This window comes from Oryctolagus cuniculus, chromosome 7, assembly GCF_051225735.1.
Source record: "Oryctolagus cuniculus isolate XC-2025 breed Fujian yellow rabbit chromosome 7, ASM5122573v1, whole genome shotgun sequence".
NCBI classification, from domain to species: Eukaryota; Metazoa; Chordata; class Mammalia; order Lagomorpha; family Leporidae; genus Oryctolagus; species Oryctolagus cuniculus.
In genome coordinates this window covers 5609480-5632906 of record NC_142873.1, presented here as the reverse complement: position 1 = coordinate 5632906, position 23427 = coordinate 5609480, and the positions used below count along the sequence as shown (strand labels likewise).

Sequence of the window (23427 nt, the reverse complement as noted above, 5' to 3'; positions counted from 1 at the left end):
AAAATAATGTTGTCCCTTGCTTGGAGACAAGACTCAGTAGGGACGTTTAATCCTTTCTTTCTTTCTGTAGTATCTCACTAAGTAAGTATGTGTCAATAGAACAAAATACTACAGTTCCCATTCTGAGAAAAACACAGAAAACAAAAGAAAGCAATCATATGTTCAAAGATTCTCCTTACTAAAAATGTAGTTGAACCAGTATATATTACAAAATGAGAGATATACAAGAAAACATATGTGATTGTTAAATGTAAATAAACTAAGCTTCCTATCAAAGGGGAAATATTTTCACAGGTCACATGTAAAGCACAAGTCTGTGATGTATATAAGAATTCTTAAAATTTGAAATTGTGGAACCTGAAAATAAGATTTAATTCAGGCGAGAAGGCTTTAAATCAGTTTTTCTCCTTCCCTCCTGTTTCAAACATACAAACACACATACAACACTTAATAATCAAAGTTCAGTCTGTGGTAAAGTTATAGTACTTATAAATATCTTTATGCATTAAAAAAATTCTTGTGTTAGCTGTAAGACAAAATAAATGCATTAATTGTATAAGACTTTAAATCAGAACACATCTTGATATGACAGGTTTACTGACCCAAAATAAATAAAACTATTTAAGTCCTAAATAACAAAATTTACAAGCTAGAACGCATACACAGACATTAATAAAAATGTACCTCCTTTTAAACTAAATCTAGATCATATACCAAACCTCAAGTTATAGACAAAAAGTAGGGAAAGCATTCTCTGATCACAGTGCAATAAGATCTGACATTTGTAACAAACTTAGAAAACAGTAAAATCCTGCCACATGATAATTTGAAAGCTATTTTGGCAGTTCTAGGAACAAAATGGAAATCAAGCACTGTGATACAGCTTTTAGATGTATAAGAACCAATGGGACTTAACTAAAAATGCTAAGAATAAAATTCCTAGTTTTAAATAGTTACTGATGAAGAACAGTATGAAAATAAGTTAAGTACCCATCCAAGAAGTTAAAGAAAAAAATAATCCCAATTAAAGTCAAAGGAGTTTCGTAAGATAAATGGAAAAATAAGAAAGCATTATGAAAATAGGCTATTAATCCATGAGCTTTTTAAAACAAACAAAAAAGGCAAATTATTAAACTAATAAAAGTAGGAGACATTACAACTGCTTAAAAAAGAAATGAAATGGAGGAAATAACTGTAGGTGCATAAAACAAAAAATAGCAAGAAACTACTTTGTTCAAGTCTTTTATAAGTAATTTAGGGAACTTAGATGAAAAATTGTTTTCTAGGAAATAAATTATATGATCTGAACAAGCTCTAGAAGACACCAGAAGCCTACACAGGCCAATTAATTATTGTAGCAAAAATAGAATAAAGTTTTCAAACAAATAAACCTAGGAATAAACCTAGCTGGACTGGAAATCCAAAAAAATGACATCTAAAATATTGCTGAAGAAATAAAATTTAAGCAAATGGAAACACATGCATATAATTAGGTTGAAAGACTATAAACATGAAAATTTCAATTTCCCTCTAATTAATGTATGAATTGAACATGATTGCAGTGAAAATACCAAAGTGGGTACATTTTAGGTTTTGTTTTTTTTTTCTTTTTTGAAATTAACTTGGTTCTAAATTTAAAATACAGTTTGCCTGTGAGAACACTGAAGAAAAGAGTTAATGAAAAAGTACTAGATTCTACAAGATGATATATTATGATATAAGAGTCAGTGATTAAAACTGATATAAACATGTGGTACATGGTTGAAATTGTACACAAACAATTTCTACACTCATCCTAAATTTTAGTAGGAATTTATATGCTAAAAATATATTTTTCATGGGAAGGTGGGATTTAATTTCTAATTAAATGATTTTAAGTAAATTCCAGATGGATTGGATATTTAATTTTTTAAAAAGGCTGGCAAAGTATTAAAATACAAAATATAAGTTTTAAGATTCTATGGAGAAAGAATAAAACAAATATAATGTAGACATGTATAAGGTTGAGACTGAAGTAGGAAATAGTCTTAGCAAGAAGCCTACTTTTGAGTTAAGACCTAAAGGAAGTGAGGAGGAATTATGTCATGAATATATTTGGGGAGAAAAGCACCGGAGGGCTAAGTGAGAGTAGGTTTGAAATTTTTTTTAGGTTTACTGAGAAGGCCAGGGTAATTAGAGCAAAGAGAGGGGGCTAGTCAAATATACTGTTTATAATCACATTGCCTTTTTATAAGGTAAAATAAGAAGTCATTAAAGGGTTTGGACCATGTATTGATGATCTATCTGACTTTTGTGAAAAATAGACTGCAGAAATGTAGAAAGTCACATATAGGAGCAGAGATACCAGCAAGGAGCTTCATAATTCAATCGAGAAAAACAGTGGTTTTAATGGGGGTGGGGGGGCAGTGAATTATTGCCATAGAGAGATCCCTCACCCACTGCACCACTGATGGCCATCTGGCCCCTACACCAGTCTACTGTCCCCTTGGTCTCAGATTTCCAGTCTCTAGAGCTGTAGGAAATAAATTTCTGTTATTACAAGCTATCCAGTTTATGGCACGTACCAAGAAGCCAATGAGAAGTGCTTATATTCTGAATATTTTAAGAGATTGAGCTGAAAGATTTACTGTTAGGTTACTATAAATTAGTAAGAGGAATGTAGTTAACTATGGAGATCAAGAAGATGTGTGACAGGATATTCAGAAGCTCAGTTTAGAACACATTCTGATGCCTATAAGATTTAGATTATAATTGGGGCTGTCGGGCATGAGGCTGTTGAGTAGAAAAGTGGTGGTGTGAGAGACAACCACTTGACAGTGTCAATACGTACATTTAAAGTCAGGAAGCTAGGGACAATCATTGTGGTGCAGAGGCTTGGGCTGCCACCTGTGATATTGGCATCTCATGTGAGCAACAGTTCCAGTCCCAACTGCTCCATTTCCGATCCAGCTTCCTGCTAATGTGCCTGGGAAAGCAGCAGAAGGTGGCCCAAGGGCTTGGACCAACCCTGCCACCCACATGGGAGACCTGGATGGAGTTCCAGGCTCGTGGCTTCAGCCTGGCACACCCCCAACTGTTGGGTTTGTTTGAAGAGTGAACCAATGGAAGTAAGCTCGCTCACTCGCTTGCTCTCTCCCTCCCTCCCTCTCTTCCTCTTTCTCTGTAACTGCCTTTCAAATAATAAAACATCAGTCTTAAAAAATAAATAAATAAAACCATGAATCTGGATGTGGTAACCAGAAAAGTTCATATAAATTTAGAGATGAGCCATAGCTATTGATTGCCTGAATGTGACAATGAGGTTGAGGAAGAATTACCAAAATCTATGATGGAGTTGATAGGTTGCAGAAAGGTTACTCCATTGAGAGAAATGGGTGTGATCATCTATGATAACTGTTGTTGGTGTTCAAGGAGGGTAGGCATTCAGAGTTGGCTGTTATTGGAGGAGGTCATTGTTGACTTTGATATAGCATTTTTAGTGATGGATGTAAAAGCTTGATTCTAGGGGCCATCTTTGTGGCCTGGTAAGTTACGTTGCTGCCTTTGATGTCGACATCCCACACTGGCATGCTAGTCCAAATCCTGGCTGCTCTGCTTCCATTCCAGCTCCCTTCCTATGTGCCTGGGAAGGGAGCAGAAGATTGCTCAAGTAGTTGAGCCTCTGACACCCACATGGGAGACCTTGATGGAGTTTCAAGCTGCTGGCTTCATCCTGGACCATTCACAGCTGTTACAGCCATTTAGGAGTAAACCAGCAAATGGAAGACCTTTTCTCTCTGTCTCTGTCTCTCTCTCACTCTGCCTTTGAATAAATAAAATAGCCTTTAAAAAAATAGCTTGATTCTAGTAGGTTAAAGGAATGGGAAAAGAGGAACAGTAGTCAGTGAGTATAGACTCTCTCTCTCTCTCTTTTTTTTTTTTTTTTTTTTTTTGCAAAGTTCTGCTATTAGTAAGAGGGAGCCTTAGAAAGTTAAGCCTCTGCCTACTGTGCTAACATTTCATATGGGTGCTGATTTGAGACCTGGCTGCTCCCCTTCTGATCCAGCTCCCTGCTGATGTGCCTGGGAAAGCAGCAGAGGATGGCCCAGGTGCTTGGGCCCCTATACCCACGTGGGAGACCTGGAAGAAGCTCCTGGCCCCTGGTTCCTGGCTTCAGATTTGCCCAGTCCCAGCCATTGTGGCCATTTGGGGAATGAACCAGCGGATGGAAGATCTCACTGTGTGCCTCCATCTCTGTCTCTCTCTTTCTGTATTTCTCTGCATTTCAAATAAAATAAATCTTTAAAAAATAAAAAAAGTAAGAGGGTGGTAACTAAGGTGGAAATAGAATTGTAAGAGTTATTCTGTTTTCTTTGGCTCTTCAAAACCAAGGAAAATGCATTGAAAGTCTTACGGGAGGCCGGTGCCATGGCTTACTAGGCTAATCCTCCGCCCGCGGCGCCGGCACCCCGGGTTCTAGTCCCGGTTTGGGCGCCAGTCCTGTCCCGGTTGCTCCTCTTCCAGTCCATCTCTCTGCTGTGGCCTGGGAGTGCAGTGGAGGATGGCTCAGGTCCTTGGGCCCTGCACCCACATGGGAGACTAGGAGGAAGCACCTGGCTTCTGGCTTTGGATCGGCACAGTGCGCCGGCCGCAACGCGCCAGCCATAGCGGCCACTTGGGGAATGAACCAACGGAAAAAGGAAGACCTTTCTCTCTGTCTCTCTCTCTCTCTCTCAAACTCTGCCTGTCAAAAAAGAAAAGAAAAGTCAGTCAGTCTTATGGGAATGATCCCAAGATAATTGGGAAAATTTATATGAAAAAGAGGAGAATTTAGGAGGTAATGCTTAAATAAGCAAATAAGAGTGGAATCTAGTGTACATTGGTCAGATTTAGGAACATGGATCATTCATGCAGAATGGCAAGAGAGGTGGTAGAATATATCTAAATATATTGGTGTAAATGCTCTCAGGTGGAAGCTATGGTGAAGGGAGCTTTAGGAAATTATCTTCTTGCTCTTTGTGTATTTTCAGTAAACTGAAGAGCAGAGTAATTGCTGAGAGATTATGAAGAGGGAAGCATGGGAAATTTAGAAGAATGAAAAAATGATGTAACTGCATTCAATGTGAATAGGGAAGTAAATGGACAAGTTTTATTTCCCATGAAGCTGGGTAGTATTGCCTGCCCATTTAAGGATCATGAATTTAAAATGAGAGTGAAACATTTTTTTTTCTAGACACGACAAACTGTTCCATTTCCTGTGTAGAGTGGGTATAGACATACAAGGAAAGTTAGAGTTCTGCCAAAAAAAAGGTGACATACAAAAAATAAGATAATGAAAACAGTGAAAGAGTGCAGAGCTATGTATGAAGAAGTTATAATTATTGGCCATATAATTTATGTTGGATAAAGAAGAAATTGAGTTCATAATAAGGTGATGACCAGTGGCCATAGCATCAGTGAATTTTTAAGTCATCATGGAAAAGAGCGAAAGGATGGTAGAAAGTGTTCTGTCATAAGGCAAAATTGAGATCATGGAGGTGATGAAGTTGTCACCATTGAAATTGTCTAGGGTATGTTCATAGTTATATGGAATGGAAATGGGAAGAATAAAAGATCTTTGGACAAGAGAAAGTCACAAAGCTGATTAAACCAAGATATTTTAATAATCATCTTAATCATTATTGAAGAAATTAAGAATAAGGACAGGATTAAGTTTGGCGAGAGTGACAATGAGCTAAAATTTAAAATTCCCAAGAACTCATGGGTTGGTAGAAAGAGTTACAGGGACACATACTGGACAGTTTATATTACAGAAAATTTTAACTGGTAGGTTTTACATGGAAAAATGCCTGGGAGAACCCCTGTATAGCAAGGACACTGACTTCATTGTGGGACAGGTTTGAGTATGAAATGTGTATGGGCTTTAGGGTAGAGCTGCATTTCAGTTAAACAAGCAAAGGAAACATTTAGGGAAGAAATTGAGATTATTGGTGGCAATATTTAGAAGGAAAGCTAATCTTTTAATATTAAATTTCACATAATTTTTTACCTAGTATTTTGTATTCTGGGCATATTTAATGATATTCTTACATGTATGAGAAATGACACACAGAGAAGAATGTTTTTAAGATCAAATGAGTAGAAATTAAATGTCCTTCTGTAGTGTACTACTTAAATATAATTTATAATGCATCCAAATGATGGAATTCCGTTTAACTATCATGCCGTGATATGAAGTGTTTGTCAAGATACTATTAGGCATCTAAAATGCCAAGATGCAAATAGGTGAGTATGATGTCATCCCATGTATTTACTTAAAAAAGGAATTTGAATATGTGTATGGATACTCTACTATTATGTACAAACTGAAATTGGTGTTTTTTTTGCCTTGGGGCAAAATTGGGGTTTATAAGATTGGGAAGGAGACTTGCCCTTTCCTGATACTTTGAATTGTTGCCTACATAACTTTTTAAAAAATAAAAGACATTCAAGCTGGGTTGCAAAGGATCTTCAGTCATGGTTGGAGGTTGGATTTTATGTAGTAGTAAATGAAAATTAGAACAGAGATGAGTTTTTGGAAATTTGTTCTAGATCGATGTCTTTGTTTTTAAAAAGATTTATTTGAAAGAGTTACAGAGAGAGGTAGAGAGAGAGGTCTTCCATCCACTGGTTCACTCCCCAATTGGCCACAATGGCTGGAGCTGCACGGATCTGAAGGCAGGAGCCAGGAGCTTCTTCCAGGTCTCCCATGTGGGTGCAGGGACCCAAGGACTTGGGCCATCTTCCACTGCTTTCCCAGGCCATAGCAGAGTACTAGATCGGAAGAGGAGCAGCCGGGACTAGAACCGGCACCCATATGGGATGCCGGCACTTCAAGCCAGGGCTTTATTTAACCCACTGCACCAGAGCGCCAGCACCCTCTAGATCAGTCTTTAAAATGAGTTAGATAAAAGGGAAGTTGGAGTAGAAGACTTGACAAGGAGGCTAATTATTGTAGCACAGGTTATTATTAATGGGTGCCCAATACATATTTCTGTGGAGTTCTCAGACATTATGTAATTTTCCATAACATCTTGGGTTTTCATCAGTTAGATAAGTATCTGGCAGGTGATGGGCATTTTGAGTATTTGATGGTTGCCAACACTCATGCATCCTCCTTTTGTTCCGTTTGGCCCCAGTAATCTTTGACTCCTGAATTTCAATATCATAGTTTCTTATCCTTTGACATCTGCTTATATTGTGTATAGTTTTTCCAATTGGTTACAAACCATGTGAGACTATTGCTTTTTTTATCCTTTTATGTTTAACTTTTTGCACAGATTGAATTATATGTTATTGTTGCATGTAATGTCTATTTTTGTTTTATTGAGGGGGCTGTGTGCATATTCTATTTGTTCTCATTAAAATGGCAATTTTGAATAATGATTGAGAGCATAGTCTCTAGATGGCTTGAATTTGAATTAATTAATGTAATTTATTTAAAGTGCTTAAAACAGTGCCTGACACACAGTGTGATATTTATTGTGGGAGTTTTAGCTATTTTAATAATTGGTTTGAGAGAAATTCATTAATTCTTTTTTAAAAAAAAAGATTTATTTATTTATTTGAAAGTCAACATCACAGAGAGGGAGAGACAGAGAGAGAGCGTCCATCTGCTGGTGCAATACCCAAATCACTGTTAACAGCCAGGGTTGAGCTGGGCCAAAGCCAGGAGCCAGGAGCTTCATCCGGGTCTCCCGGTGGGTGCAGGGCGCAAACACTTGGGCCATCCTCAGCTGCTCTCTCTGGCATATTAGCAGTGTGCTGGATCGGAAGTGAAGCAACCAGGACTCAAAAAGTCGCCCATATGGGATGCTGGAGCTGTAGATGTCAGCTTAGCCTGCTACACCACAGCTCTGGCCCCAAGTAACATGAATTCTTTATTTATTTTCCCTGTATTTGTATTCTTTACAGAAATGCTCATTTCCTTTCATGAAAATGGGCAGTTTATGCCTGTATTTTGTTTCTTTGAAATTATTCTTGTCTATTTTTTGAGGCACACTGTCATAGTAAGAATGAAACCTTTTGAAAGTGCTCTTACTGTGTTTTCTTTTGATAATTGGGTTCTAGTGTTCATGGATATTAATCCACCTTGTTTGTTAATATCTGTTTCATAATTGCAGAAAGATATGACAGACTGTGGGAATACTGACAAAATTCACTTCTTGGACATATTGACAGCTTTGCATTGCCTGTGCCACGTTATACTGGATGTGTTCATTAATCAGCTGTCCTATGTGGTCTGCTGCCTAGCTGCTTAATCACTTGACTGATGGCCCTTTTGACAGAGAATATAGCAAGTTTCCTACAGCTGAATTGCATTTTCCAGTTGTTGAAATAAATCACTTTCTTTAACAGTTGGAACATTTGAGAGTAAAAGAGAAATGTAATTTATTTTGATGCTTAAAGTACTTTTTCAGTAATAGTCTATTTTCCAAAGGAAATATACTTGTATATCTGAAATTAAACGTAAGTCCTTTTATTTGGTTTAGCCTGTCTAGGTCCCGCTTAATTTTCGTGTGGTTTTTGTTTGCATTATCTGACTGCATAATCAGTGTGGCTATAATATGCATAGATAATATGCATAGATAATATGCTGTGGAATGTGAGGCCGTCCACTTTGGCTTAGCTCTGGAAAGCTCTCTGCACCTTTATTCCATGATCTGTTTCTGGAGTCTCATGTACTTATGCTTGGGAAGGGATACAATTAAAGCTGTCAAAAATAAGGAGCAAATGGGATTGCAGTATTTGGAAATACTTAAATCTTGAGTCTTAGTGATATGGAAGTGCTTGTATTTAATAAAGAAAAAACAGGGCAGCTAGTTGTCTTTTTTTCCCTTTTACTTAAAACTTACTAGAAATAATTATTTTTCATAGTTTCTATTTTCTATGAAAATTTTATTTTACAACTGTAAATTACCTGGATACTACAAAATATTAAACATACATGCTGAGCAGGTCCTTGATATCCCAAACTGTTAAAAATAAAACTTAATGAGAATGTAAGAAAATAATAACAAATGAAATCAAAATAAAGCAAATTTTCAGTATGAGAGGTGAGTGAGCTAATGTAGCTAAATAATAACCTGTGTCGAAAAAAAGGAGAGTGCTGTCTTAAATAACAAGGAAAAAACAGAAGAAATAATGGACTTACTTGAGTTGTCATTTCAATTCCTTTGTCAGATAGTATTTTTATTTATGTGTCAATTTCTGCTTGCAGTGTCTCTGCACTATTACTTTAATAATTTAGTGTTTAAGCTTTTTTGTATTAAAAATACTTTGATAATGACATATTTTTTACAGGCATAGTTTTACTTGTGCAGCAATCAGAATGTGTGAATTTGTTAGCTATGGATGTTTACAGATGGAGAAAAGCTTTTAGGAATAATATAATTTTTGTTCTCATATGAAGTCTCAGCCATACCCAATCCTCTTTTTAGACAAGATTTCTATTCTGTTAACTCTGTTCTTTGCCAGATACACTAATATTTATCTTTTTGCCAAATACAGAATTTATCTTTTAATGACAGAGCTTTAGGTATAAATTGATGAATAGTTACCATCAATATAATCAAGCTGCTTTAGAATCCACAGTACAAAACTAGTAGCTGAGGCAGCATTTTAATTAAGATTATTATACAAATAAATCTATTGCATTGCTATTCAGTCATATTTTATTGGAGGGAACATTTGCTGAATTGCGGATACTTAGTGACACTTACCTGAATGAAAATTTTTCAAAAATTAAATTATAGAAGAATTTAAAGCTATGATGAGACATTTCAGTGCGTTTTTAAGAAAAATATTCTAATCGGCACTCATTTTTCTTAGCCAGCAACATCAGCTTAGCAAGCTTCTTACCAAGTTGTTAACTCATCCCTGTTTTGTGAAAGGATATCACAGACAATACATAAGAAAAGTATGTCATGTAGATGTTTATGTGCATAATGAATGCCTGACCCTCCTCTATGCAGAACACTGCCTAGTCGCTTTGAGGAGAAGAAACACATATGCAGATATAAAAGACATATTCAGTAGAGTTGTATTAGAGTTTAAACTTTTAGCCTTCAAAATTAGAGATTTACATAAGAGCTTTTAATTGTGATATAGGAAAATAATTATTAGCATCAGCTCTGAAGCCAGACTACCTGATTTTTTTAACACCATCTCAGCAACTACAAGATGTTTAACTTTGGGGATATTGCTTTTCTGCTGCTCCTCTGTTTTCTCTTCTGTAACTTGTGCATACTGATAATACCTGCTTCTGGTTGTCCTAAGAATTAAATGATATAAAATGTTTAGTAGTTAGTGAGTAGTCAGTGAATGTTAATTACTTAATCAGTTGTAGATCTGCAAGAACTCATGTATTCTCTGGGCTTGTGGCTGAGTGTCTAGAAAGAACACTTAAATCATATCAGGAAACATTGTACGAGGGGCAGATGTTGTGCAGCCGCCAAGTGCGACACCTGCATCTCATGTTGGAGTTCAAGCTGCTCCGTGCTTCCCACTAATGTGCCTCGGAGGCGGAGGCAGTGGGTGATGGCTCAAGGAGTTGTTTCTGCCACCCACAGGAAAGACACAGGTGGAGTTGCTGGCTCCTGACTGACCTGGCATAGTACTGGCTGCTGAGAGTGTAAGGGGAGTGAGCCGGTGGATGGAAGATCCCTCTCTCACTTGGCCTTTCAAATAAATAATCTTGAAAAACAAAGTGTGTGTGTATATATATATATATATATATGAAATGATTTATTTAACTTTTCCTTTAATTAGTCCAATTAGATTCCTAGCTAGTTTCATAATAATAACTTGGTTGAGGTTCCAAGTTCTATAAAAATCAGTAAGATTTTTGTGCTTTGCTCTGAAGTACCTTAATTTAAAACAAGTCCCAGAGTGGTGGGTTTCCTAAGTAACTCTAAAACAGGGAGATTTTAAGAATTTTACCTTGTTTGTATGTAGTCTAAGAATATATATTGGGTCGTATTTGGGGCATTAGGAATGGATTTGTAAATAAATAGTAATAATTTGTGTGGTTCTATTTTTATATGTATTCTGTCCCTTTTGTCATCACCAAATTATTCCAGTAAATCAACTTGAATACTAATTTATGATTATCATTGAATATTGTGAAATTCTGTCATCTTCACAAAATGATAGGAAGGAAAATAATTGAAATTTGTGAAAAAAATTTTGATTTTCTTTTAACATACTTTTAGTATACGAAGTAATTTACCTCATTAAATCTTTCCTAATGGAGTTGTAATATGGTTACTAAAGTTGAGTTGAAAGTCATGTCAGATGTCTAGGACAAAAGTGTGACTAAAGGGGCCAGCATTTTAGTGTAGCAGGTTAAGCCTCTGCCTGCGATGCAGGCATCCCACGTAGGCACTGGTTTAAGTCTCAACTGCTTCACTTCCAATCCAGCTCCCTGCTGATGCACCTGGAAAATAGAAGATGGCCCAGGTGCTTGAGCCCTTGTACCCATGTGGAGGATCAGGAGAAGCTCCTGGCTCCTGACTTCAGCCTGGCCCAGCCCTGGCTGTTGCAGTCATTTGGGTAGTAAACCAGCAGATGGAAGATATTCTCTCTCTCTCTTTCTCTTTCTCTCTCTCTCTGTAACTCTGCCTTTTAAATAAATAAAAAATAAAATTTTTAAAAGAAAAGTATGTCTAGAAGCACAGTTGTACAGATATTTACAGTGCTCTAGTGCTTATAATTTGATGTCTTGATGATTTAATCTGGAGATGAGACCTAGACAGATTTGAAGTAAATCTCTAATCCTTTTAGACAAACCCACTTTAGAAACAGAAAGTACTCCTCTCTAAAATGGTGTCGTTATAAATCTTACAAGCATAGGTAAATAGTCTTACTAAAAAGGCATATACTTTTTTCCTTTAGTATTGAATTTGACCGGGATTGTGACTATTTTGCAATTGCTGGGGTTACAAAGAAAATTAAAGTCTATGAATATGGCACAGTCATCCAGGATGCAGTGGACATTCATTACCCTGAGAATGAAATGACCTGCAATTCCAAAATCAGGTATTTACATCCTTTTCTTGGCATGATGACAGTGTGTATGTGACAGTTGCTGTGTGTATAATTGATGTGGCATTGCTCTGCCTTACCGGGAAACTCTACCTGACTGAATGTGAATTACTGACTTAAAACAGGTATCTTTCTTATAGGTATTGATTTTGATTGCTTTTCTCCTGTAGGGGTCAGCATTGGTTTTCAAGTTGCCTAATGAAAGTTTTCTTTCACTTAGTCAAATAAAAGTCAATATTGGATGTGTCTGTTAGTGGAGTATTGAATAAAGAATTTTTGTAGCTTACGAATAATGTCTGGAAATCAGCCATTTTTTCTGTAGTGTGAATGTATCTCTGAATATTATGGTTGTTTCTAGTGCTAAAGAATTCCTTTCACAGGGATATTCTGTTTTTCATTGAAGGAAACTTTCATGTCGTAGTGATTGTGATTTAAGAAGAGTACTTTTCAATCCTGAAAGACTGCTAAAGGAGGTGAATCCTGCTTATTATACACTTGCTAAAATCTCAGGAATTCTAGAACCTCCTTTTGTGGGTTTTTTGTTTGTTTAGATTTATTTATTTATTTGAAAGTTAGAGCTGAAGAGACAGAGAGCGATCTTCCATCCACTGGTTCACCCTCTAGATGGCCGCAATGGCCAGGGCTGGACCAGGCTGAAGCCAGGAGCCAGGAGCTTCATTTGGGTCTCCCATGTGGGTGCAGGGACCCAAGCACTTGGGCCATCTTCTGCTGCCTTCCTAGACCATTAGCTGGGAGCTAGATCAGAAGTGCAGCATCTGGGAACCAAACAGCACCCATATGATATGCCAGCATTGCAGGTGGCCACTTTACCTGCTATACCATGACACCAGCCTCTTTGGTCCTTTTTTTTTTTTTTTTTAAACAAGCATCACTTGCAAATCTCTTGAGCACTGAGAATAAGGAATGATATAAGAAAATCATCCGATATAAGAACTTTGAGGATTTTTCAAAAATCTGTCTTTATCCCTTCCTTATCTTGATGAATGACATATATACAGGAGAGTATCCCTGATCTGAAATGAATGATAGACTGTAAGTGTCTTGGATTTTAGAATGTTTGCATATACGTAATGAAATGTCTTGGGAATAAAACCCAAAGCTGAATACAAAATTCATTGATATGTCAAATACATATAATACACATAGCCTAAAAGTAATTTTCTGTAATGTTTTTAGTTTATTTGTGAAACAAAATTTGCATTGGACCATGATACTTGTGACATCATGTTGGTGCTCAAAAAAGTCTGAGATTTTGTAGCATTTTGGATTTTAAACTTTTCAATTAGTGATGTTTAATCTGTAGTGTGTATATACATATGTATGTTTTAATCATCTTAATATAGTGTTATAGTCCGTATAGTTTAATTGTCATAGCATTCCTATTTGTTTTCTAATTCATTCATAAAAGTACTGGACTCTGATAATTTGTGAGCCTGCCCATTTATCAGAGGCACATATCATCAAGAATCTGTTACAGGCCAGCACCGCGGCTCAATAGGCTAATCCTCTGCCTGCAGCGCCGGCACACCGGGTTCTAGTCCCGGTCAGGGCACCACATTCTGTCCCGGTTGCCCCTCTTCCTGTCCAGCTCTCTGCTGTGGCCCGGGAGTGCAGTGGAGGATGGCCCAAGTGCTTGGGTCCTGCACCCGCAAGGAAGACCAGGAGAAGCACCTGGCTCCTGCCTTCAGATCAGCGCAGTGCGCCAGCCGCGGCAGCCATTGGAGGGTGAACCAACAGCAAAAGAAGACCTTTCTCTCTCTCTCTCTCTCTCTCTCTCACTGTCCACTCTGCCTGTCAAAAAATAAAATAAAATAAAAGAAGAATCTGTTACAGTTTATGTCCCATATGGAGAGACTATAGCATGAATATGAAATAATTATTATTTTTTTTATGTATCAGGAATTCTTTGTGCTTTGTCCTTAGCAGATCTACGAGATAGGTACCATTATTGTCCCATCTTATGCACAAGGAAGCTAAAGCACAGAAAGGTAAATAACAGACCTAAGTTAGATAGCAGTATATGCAGGAGCCAGATTCAGACTCAGGCTCAGGCAGCTTGGTTCTAGAATCTGTGCTCTTTAACAGTTTCACACAGCGTATTTATCAAATGGAGGTCATAGTAGTTTTATCTGCTTTACACGATTATTCTCGTTTAAAAAATCCCCATAGTGCACTCAACACAGTAGTTGACTCATAGCGAGCACTCTCAGTCAATGTTAATGTAATGGAGTATGGGTAAGAGTTTAAATGTGCTACCTACCTGTTTTTGCATATGTGTGCATGTATTTCTTTTTTTAATTTTATTTAAGTTATGCAAGTGTCATGTATTTCATATATAGGGATTTAGGAACATGGTGACACTTCCCCCACCCTCCCTCCCACCCACACTCCAACCCTTCCTCCTCCTCCTCCCTATCACATTCCCACTCTTAAGTTTTACAAAGATCAATTTTCAGATTTCTTAATGATCAGATAGTTAACTTTAAGCAAAAGAGTTCAACACATAATTTGTATTTCTTTATGGTGCCTTGGGGTAAATGATGGAAGCTATTCAAAGCTGAAAGCTGTGACTTGGGACTGAAAAGATCAATACACCATTTATGAAAGTTTACTGAATTAGCCAGAGCTACAGAAATAGCTGATCTAAATTAGAATTCAGATCTGCCCAAATCCAAAATTTAGTTCTTGTAACTTCTACCAGAAAGTCTAGTAAGTTTGTTTTACAGTACAAATAAACTCACCACTCTCTGAAATTTAGCATAGATACAACTAGTAGAAAGCAAAGGCTTTTTTATTCACATGCTTAGAAGTCATCTACATTGACTGGTTGCTATTGGCTTCTTCCTTGACAGACATTCACTTTAATACTGTATGCTGATTCATATATGTGTCTCAGTAATATCAAGCATTTTTAGATGTTATAGACTTATGGAGCACTTGAGCATAGTGGAAACCATGAATGTTAAAAGTTTGATTCTGTTAGATGCCTTTAATTGGAATTTTGGTCATAAATTATATTCGTCAATACCCTTTTTATGTAAATGCAGAAGCCCAGTTACACTAGTTTATTAGGCTCAACTAGATCTAGGGGCTTCACCATGGTCTCTTACTCTGTATGCTCTGAGCCCCCTGGGCCTTTGTCATCATTACTGATGGACATGCATTTTTCATGTGTCAAAGTTGGCCAATGAAAGCTCTGTGTTTGTGTTTATCTTACAGCTAGTAATCAGTCAACGGATAGTTTCAGTTTTTAAAATCTGGGAGTTACTAGTATGTTTCTTTCTGGATGTGCTGTGGGCAAAGTAATGATTATGAACTCATGTACACCATTTTTAAAAAGAGTGCTTATCTTTCTAAGTGATTACAATTCTTCATATTCCACTGTTACATAGTTGATATAAAATACCTTTTACCTTTCTTTTTAGCTGTATCAGTTGGAGTAGTTACCATAAGAATCTGTTAGCTAGCAGTGATTATGAAGGCACTGTTATCCTATGGGATGGATTTACAGGACAGAGGTCAAAAGTCTATCAGGTAAATAAGAATACCAGTCTTAATATATTTATTTTTCTTAACAGTTGTCAAGCTTCTTATTCATTATAATTACAGATTTGAAGTCACTGGTCAGTGTGTTTTGTGTCTGTATGATACCTGGGTAATACTAAATGCTTTCCTGAAGCATTTCTTCAGACTTCCGTGTTTTTAGCATGCATGGAATGAATTTCTGAAAGCAGTGTTTCATGACCACTCAGTATCTTTATTTACTTTTCATTTGTTTTCATGGGCTATTATATTTCACTCCCTCCATAGAAATTAGCTGGTACCAAAAAAATTTTTTTTGTTCCACTTATTTTAACTCTTAATTCCTTCTGAGTGTACATTGTCTTCCTTCTGTGTCCAGGAACATGAGAAGCGATGTTGGAGTGTTGACTTCAATTTGATGGATCCTAAACTCTTGGCTTCAGGTTCTGATGATGCAAAAGGTACTGTTTGAAATATCTATTCAAGTCCTGCTTGCTTTTTAATTTGATTTTTCATTTTAATTTTCTTGCATTGTAGGAGTTATCTATGTATTTTAGATATTAATGACTTTTTGTGGTATATGATTTGCAAATATTGTCTTCCATTCTATAATTTGCCTTTTAACTCTTCTGTTCATATTCTTTAATGCACAGTTTTTTTCATTTATATAAAGCCCAATTTTAAAATGTTTTCTTTTATTGCCTGTGCTTTTTGGTGTCCTGTCTGAAATCATTGCCAAATATAGTGTCACAAATACAGTGTTTAAAGCCTACAGTGTGATTTACCTTGATAAAGGATCCTTGTAAGCTTGAGAACAATGTTTATTCTGTGTTTGGCAGTACCAAATTCAACTGTGAATTCAGCTATGCCCTCAATACTCTTCTTTGCTAGAGATGTCCATTTCTGATATAAGGATGTGTATGGGCTTAGTTTTAGTCTCTTTGAGTCTCATCTTCTACCTGTACTGCATTGTCTTGATATGTAGCTTCATTTAAGTCTTGAAATTCAGTAGTGTGTGAGTCCATCAACTTTGTTCAGTAAAATTACTTAACCTCTTTCATTTCCTTTGCTTTCCGTATACATTTATGAATTAAGTTTTCTGTACTTAAAAAAATCCTGATTGGGGTCGACTCTGGGGCCTATTGGGTAAAATCACTGCCAGTACTGCTGGCATCCTAAATGGGTGCTGGTTCACATCCCAACTGCTCCACTTCAGATTCACCTCCTTGCTAATGTGCCTGGGAAAGCAGCGGAGGATGGCCCCAAGTATTTCAGCCCTTGCACCTATGTGGGGACCCAGAAGAAACTCATGGCTCCTGGCTTCGGACCGGCTCAGCTCCGGACGTTACAGCCATTTGAGTAGTGAGCCAGTGGATGGAAGACCTCTGTCTTTCCCTGTCTCTCTGTAACTCTCCCCAGGACAAACCAGACAAAGACATAGAAACAGGTGCCCCCACTGTGGCATTGTGGATAAAGCCACCAGCCATGGCACAAGCATCCTATATGAGTGTAGATTTGAGTCCTGGCTGCGCCTCTTAACCCATGTGGGAGACCTGGATGAAGCTCCTGGCACCTGGCTTCGGCCTGGCCTTGGCCCTGGCCATTGCAGCCATTTGGGGAGTGAACCAGCAGATGGAAGACTTTCTCTCTCTCTCTCTCTCTCTCTCTCTCGCTCGCTCTCTTTCTTTCTTTCTCTCCCCCTCCTCCTCTCGCCCCATAACTGTGACTTTGAAATAAATAAATAAATCTTAAAAAAAAAAAGAAATTGTTTTCTGCCATACTCTTCCTCCCATAGATGTTCCTTTTATACTTATTTCAAAGACTGAATTTTTCTTTTTTTTTTTTTTTTTTTTTTTTTTTTTTTTGACAGGCAGAGTGGACAGTGAGAGAGAGAGACAGAGAGAGAAAGGTCTTCCTTTGCCGCTGGTTCACCCTCCAATGGCCGCCGCTGCAGCCGGCGCACCGCGCTGATCCTGGCAGGAGCCAGGAGCCAGGTGCTTTTCCTGGTCTCCCATGGGGTGCAGGGCCCAAGCACCTGGGCCATCCTCCACTGCACTCCCTGGCCATAGCAGAGAGCTGGCCTGGAAGAGGGGCAACCGGGACAGAATCCGGCACCCCAACCGGGACTAGAACCCGGTGTGCCGGCGCCGTAAGGTGGAGGATTAGCCTATTGAGCCACGGCGCCGGCTCAAAGACTGAATTTTTCTTCTCACACAGTTGTAGCTCTCTGATGAACCCACCCATGAGAAAAAGTTGGGAGAGCAAAAGGAAAAATAAAAATAAAAAATCACCCCCAATGGTCTACAGAGGCCCATTTTCACACTTTGGTGGCCAGACAACCCGAGGCTTTCCTAAGCATTTGCTCTTTAGGTGCTGGCTTTGACTTGCCATGGGGAAGACAGGAAAATTACACGCTGATCCCTGCGATTCCTTTCTTTTTAAGTTGTCAGCTTCCTACGAAAAGTAATGTTTTTGTTTATATTTTTTAGTTTCCTTAGATAATTGCTTTTTATTTTTTCAATATTATCCAAATTAAAATCATAAAGATATTGGCACTGGTTGGTTTACTTTTTCTCTTGGCTAGCAGTAAAAGGCTCAAAGACTTTTAAACCCATCTTGAGTGTTATTTATTGTTAATTAAATGTATTTATCATAACTTGACAGTTTCACGGTCTTAACTACAAAATATTGCCTTTGAGTTAAATTTTATTGTTAGAAAATAGTTTAAATTACTTTTAGTAGAATGTATTCTACACAAATATATTTTATTTTTGTATTTAGTAAAGTTAATAGTTACTTTTTAACATAAACTTTTATTTTTTCATTGTATAATTATGTACTGAGTCATATAAATTATCTTTTTCCTAGTCATGCTATGTATTTTCAAAATGATTTACTTTGTTCTATATATACACATGTTGAAGAGCAGCCAATAGGTAGCATGCAAACCAGAAGGGAATTTTATAAGCAACATTATAGATCTTTTGGAAAAATATTTTTTCTTTTAAATAACTAAGGTTTGCAGTAAATGATCCTATTCTTAAATTAGAATAAGCACATTCTTTAAAAATATATTTTTCAAATGTGAGTTTGAAGAGTTTAGACTTTATGAAAGTTTGAGTTACAAAGCCTTAATCATTGCACAAGTTAATGCAAAAATGGTGAATTTGAAACTTCGTGAATTTTAAAAATCAGTAATGAACACACTTCCACTTCCTAAAATGAACTGCAGCCTAATGAGTAAGTAGCATTATGGTCATCTTTATCTTTGTTATAATTTTGAACTTTAGAGGCTATCTTTCTATAGGTTATATCTTAGCTATTTTATTTCCTGATTCCAAAGGAAATGTAAATACTTAAGTGACCAGCATCTCAGGAGGCTCCTAAGGTCTCTGTTTCTTGTTATTGTCATGCTTATCTAGCTACCCTTAACCCCCTTACTTCTGTGTTCATCTGCCTGTGAAAGGATTGTAGTCATGAAGGTGAATATGTTCCAGAATTAGATTAGAAAAGACACTGCAGCCTCTCTATTCATCATTTTCTTTCTTTCCAGTCATTGGTTTGGGAGAAACCATCTGTACTGTTAGGAGCTCACATGCAGGGAACTGGAGTCTTGTGCCGGTAGCCATACTGAGAGAGCTTGAAAGTGGTAGCCTAGTAGAATCTAGTAGTCTAGTCAACAGTTTAGCTGCAACCTCCTGTGACTATGAGCCAAAACCATGCAGCGTACTCTGAGATTCCTGGAATCTGAATGGTTAGATAGTAAATGCTTGTGGCTTTCAGTTGCTAAGTCTTAGGTCAATTTGCTGCGCAGAAGTAGGTCTCCAATTCTCTCCTCGATGAAGCATTAAAGAAAAGGCTTACTTATATTTGGTAAGCAGTATTATCAAAGGATATATCTGTGTGTTGAGTACTTTATTCTTTTTATGGAAGTATAAAACAGTGAAAATATCCCTCAATTTTATGGTAATTTTCGGTAAAACATGACTATTCCATTTTATTCATATAGATGGTTTTCTGTAAGACCCAGATTGTACTGTAAAAATAGTTATAGGAGTAGCAGATAACAGACATACATACACATCCTCACTGAAGAATTGGGCTTTCTTACTACATCAGATTTCTGTGTCAAATTTTTCTTTGATAATGGATTCTTTTTCAGGACACTTTGTTGCAAGTGGACATGGAAGGAACTCTGTCTGAGAAGCTCAACCATAAATTCTTGCATATTGAAACAGATTCTGTAGATGTTACTACAGATGTTCAGTGTGTTTCAAAAAAATCGTTTTGAACAAAACGGTTTAAGGAATGATCAATGCAAATTTTTATGCTTCAGAAAAGTTGAAAAAAATGCATGCTATGAAAAAACAATGTGTGGATTTAAAAAAATTTTTGAGCCCAGATAAACTCAATTTCATTTTGTTCAAACTTTTTCTAGTACCTCCGAACAGATTATTAGATGAGAAGCTTCATTCATTCCATAGGGTAGTTGGATCTTTAAAAACTGAGTATTTTTAAACTGAACTCAAGAATCAAGTATTACTTTTTAGCAAAGTAGAACTTTCCTTCACCTAGTAACATTAAAGAAATAAAATTTTGCAGCCAGTGTGGCACAGTGAGTTAACATCCCACCTGCAACACCAGCATCCTACTTGAGGGCTGATTCAACCCCAGCTACTCCACTTCTGATCCAGCTCTCTGCTACTGCACCTGGAAGGTTAATCGGTGATAGTCCAAGTACATGGACCCCTGTCTCCCATGTGGAAGACCCAAACGGAGATCCAGGCTCCTGTCTTTGGCCCGGCCCAGCCCTGGATGTTGAGGCTATGAGGGGAGTGAACCAACTGATAATCTCTCTCTCACTCTCTGTGTGTAAGTGTGTGTGTGTGTGTGTGTGTGTGTGTAAAACTCTCCCTTTCAAGTAAATAAGTAAATCTTCAAAAGAGAGAGAGAGATGAAACTTGTGTAGAACACTCAGTGTTAAGTAACTCAGTGTTAGGATTTATTTCCTAAAGCTAACTAGGTAGTATTTAGAAAGAGTTTGTTTATTCTTGACCTCCTGCATTGCCTTGTGATTTTCCCAGCAATCCCTCTTTTTATTATTTACTAAGAACCAAAGGAAGTTACGTGTAAATAAGTACAATGTGTTTTGTTTCATTTCATTACTGTACCTCTTTACCTTGAGGCTATATGCTTTTAAATTCATTTTTACTTACCTTTCAAAAAGAAATTTTCATGGTTAGATGTTGATTTTATAATTTTTGAACTGAACTAAAATTTACCATCTTTTTTTTTTTTTAACTTTTGTTTAATGAATATAGATTTCCAAAGTACAGCTTATGGACTACATTGGCTCCCCTCCCCCCCATGACTTCCCTCCCACCCGCAACCCTCTCCTTTCCCGCTCTCTCTCCTTCCATTCATATTGATTCATTTTCAATTTTCTATATATACAGAAGATCAGTTTAGTATATATTAAGTAAAGATTTCAACAGTTTGCACCCACATAGAAACACAAAGTGAGAAATACTGTTTGAGTACTCGTTATAGCATTAAATCTCAATGTACAGCACATTAAGGACAGAGATCCTACATGAGGAGTAAGTGCACAGTGACTCCTGTTGTTGACTTTACAAATTGACACTCTTGTTTATGGCATCAATAATCTCCCTATGCTCCAGTCATGAGTTTCCAAGGCTATGGAAGCCTTTTGAGTTCTCCGACTCTTATTTAGACAAGGTCATAGTCAAAGTGGAAGTTCTCTCCTCCCTTCAGAGAAAAGTACCTCCATCTTTGAAGACCTGTTCTTTCCACTGGGATCTCACTCACAGAGATCTTTCATTTAGGGTTTTTGTTTTTTGTTTTTTGTTTTTGCCAGAGTGTCTTGGCTTTCCATGCCTGAAATACTCTCATGGGCTTTTCAGCCGGATCCGAATGCCTTTAGGGCTGATTCTGAGGCTAGAGTGCTGTTTAGGACATCTGCCATTCTATGAGTCTGCTGTGTATCTCGCTTCCCATGTTGGATCGCTCTCCCCTTTATTTATTCTATCGGTTAGTATTAGCAGGCACTAGACTTGTTTATGTGATCCCTTTGACTCTTAGTCCTTTCATTATGATCAATTGTGAACTGAAATTGATCACTTGGACTAGTGAGATGGCATTGGTACATGCCACCTTGATACCATCCTTTTAATAAGAAAATAATAGCTAGTGTGTTTCTGTTGATTTATATACTATCTCCTTATTTTGAGGACCATCTTTTTTATATTATGTTTTTTTGTTTCTTCTGTATTTTCTTAAATGATTATGGTATTGGATCTTTTGATCTATGATGACATCTTAGGATACTGAATAGATTTTAATCATTTTTAACAGGAGGGCATCATATCTGTTGTTAATTTCATCAGGTGCCATAACAAAATAGACCATAAGTTGACAGAAATGTATTCTCTCATGGAGCTGAAGACCTGCAGGGTCACAGGTCTGGGAGGGCCATGCTCCTTCTGAAGACTCCGGGAAGGGATCAGTGTTTGCCTCCTGCCAGCTTCTGGCAGCTGCTGTTTGTGCTTTCTTCGGCTTGTGTCTGCATCACCGCGATCTGGCCTGTCTGCAAAAGGCTGCCTTCTCTCTGTATCTGTCTGCAAACCTCCTCCCTGAAAAGACAGCGGTCAGTGGACTCATCGTCTGCTCTAATCCAGCGTGACCTTCTATTAACCTGTGCATATTTGTGTTATCTGCAGATCCCCTGTTTCCAAATAAGGTGACGCTGGTTAGAACTTCAGCATGTCTTTCTGGGGAATACAGTTCCGCTCACAATATCTATTTAGTAATCACTCTGAAAGTAAAATCTTTATGTAACTTCCTGTTCTATGTGTTTCTTCTATTCAGTATAGCTTTAACTATTTGTAACCTTAGCTATCCTTGTAGCATGGAAATTTGTATCAAATTCTGATATATATATAGAAAATTATAATTATGGTAGCTGCCTTTGTAATACTTGACAAATATTAATGATTACTCCATTGAAAAAATTACCATGAATTTAAAAAATTTACTTTTAACTATCATTCCATCAGTACATCTTCTTTCTTGTGCTTACTTGCATTTTAAACTTACTTGATAGATAGGTGACACTTGTTTATAAAGCTTATTAGTGATTATTACTGGAATAATGGTTGTAGTAAGTGTCCTGTGTGTGTTTGTTGTGGATTACTTTTGCCTTCCATCTGTTAGAGTACACTTCTACCAAAGTTCACTTAATAATTTGACCTGTAAATGTTACATTTGATATGGAGACTTTTAATTTTATCCATCTCATCTTAGTGTTTTATATCTTTATTAAATAAATAATTGTAAAGCGCTTGAAATAGCACATCATTCTTATTTTAAAATAACAAAACAAGTAAAACATTGCTTTTTAAAGTTCCTGCTGTCTTATGACTATCTTAGTTTTCTCTGGGAAGTTTAATAGATTTAACAGCTTTTGGAAAGAGGGAGTAAGGATTGGTTTCCAGTCATAGATCTCATATATTGAAATTAGTTCTCTGTGTTAAAGAAATCCTGTTTCATAGAAGTAGCATTTCTTGGAGCCATTGTTACTTTTGTTTCACTGCTTTTTTAAAGATTTTTGTATTAATACTCCTAAAAATGATTCTAACATTTTACTAATCTACATTTCCTTGTGCTGATTTTCAACTTCAAATGCAAGTTTAAAATCACCTGGAGAACATTTTTTAAAATACCAGTACGTGGGCCCCATTTGAGTATTGTCCTGGATGGGAAATTATGATACACTGAAAGATTAAAAGGAAGATTTTATTG

At 37.0% G+C, this 23427-nt stretch overlaps 1 protein-coding gene across 11 annotated transcripts in view; it reads left to right on the top strand.

Moving 5' to 3' along the window:
* Positions 1 to 23427, top strand: part of COP1 (COP1 E3 ubiquitin ligase) — a 209809-nt gene that overhangs the window by 123827 nt on the left and 62555 nt on the right. For all 11 annotated transcript variants that reach the window (XR_011390253.2, XM_051856979.3, XM_051856982.3 and 8 more), the window contains 3 exons: positions 11914 to 12057; positions 15510 to 15618; positions 15986 to 16067. Coding sequence is in view for 10 of the 11 variants with exons in the window: in XM_051856979.3 (XP_051712939.1) it covers positions 11914 to 12057; positions 15510 to 15618; positions 15986 to 16067 (335 nt within the window). In the remaining variant the exon portion in view is untranslated. The remainder of the gene's footprint in view (positions 1 to 11913; positions 12058 to 15509; positions 15619 to 15985; positions 16068 to 23427) is intronic.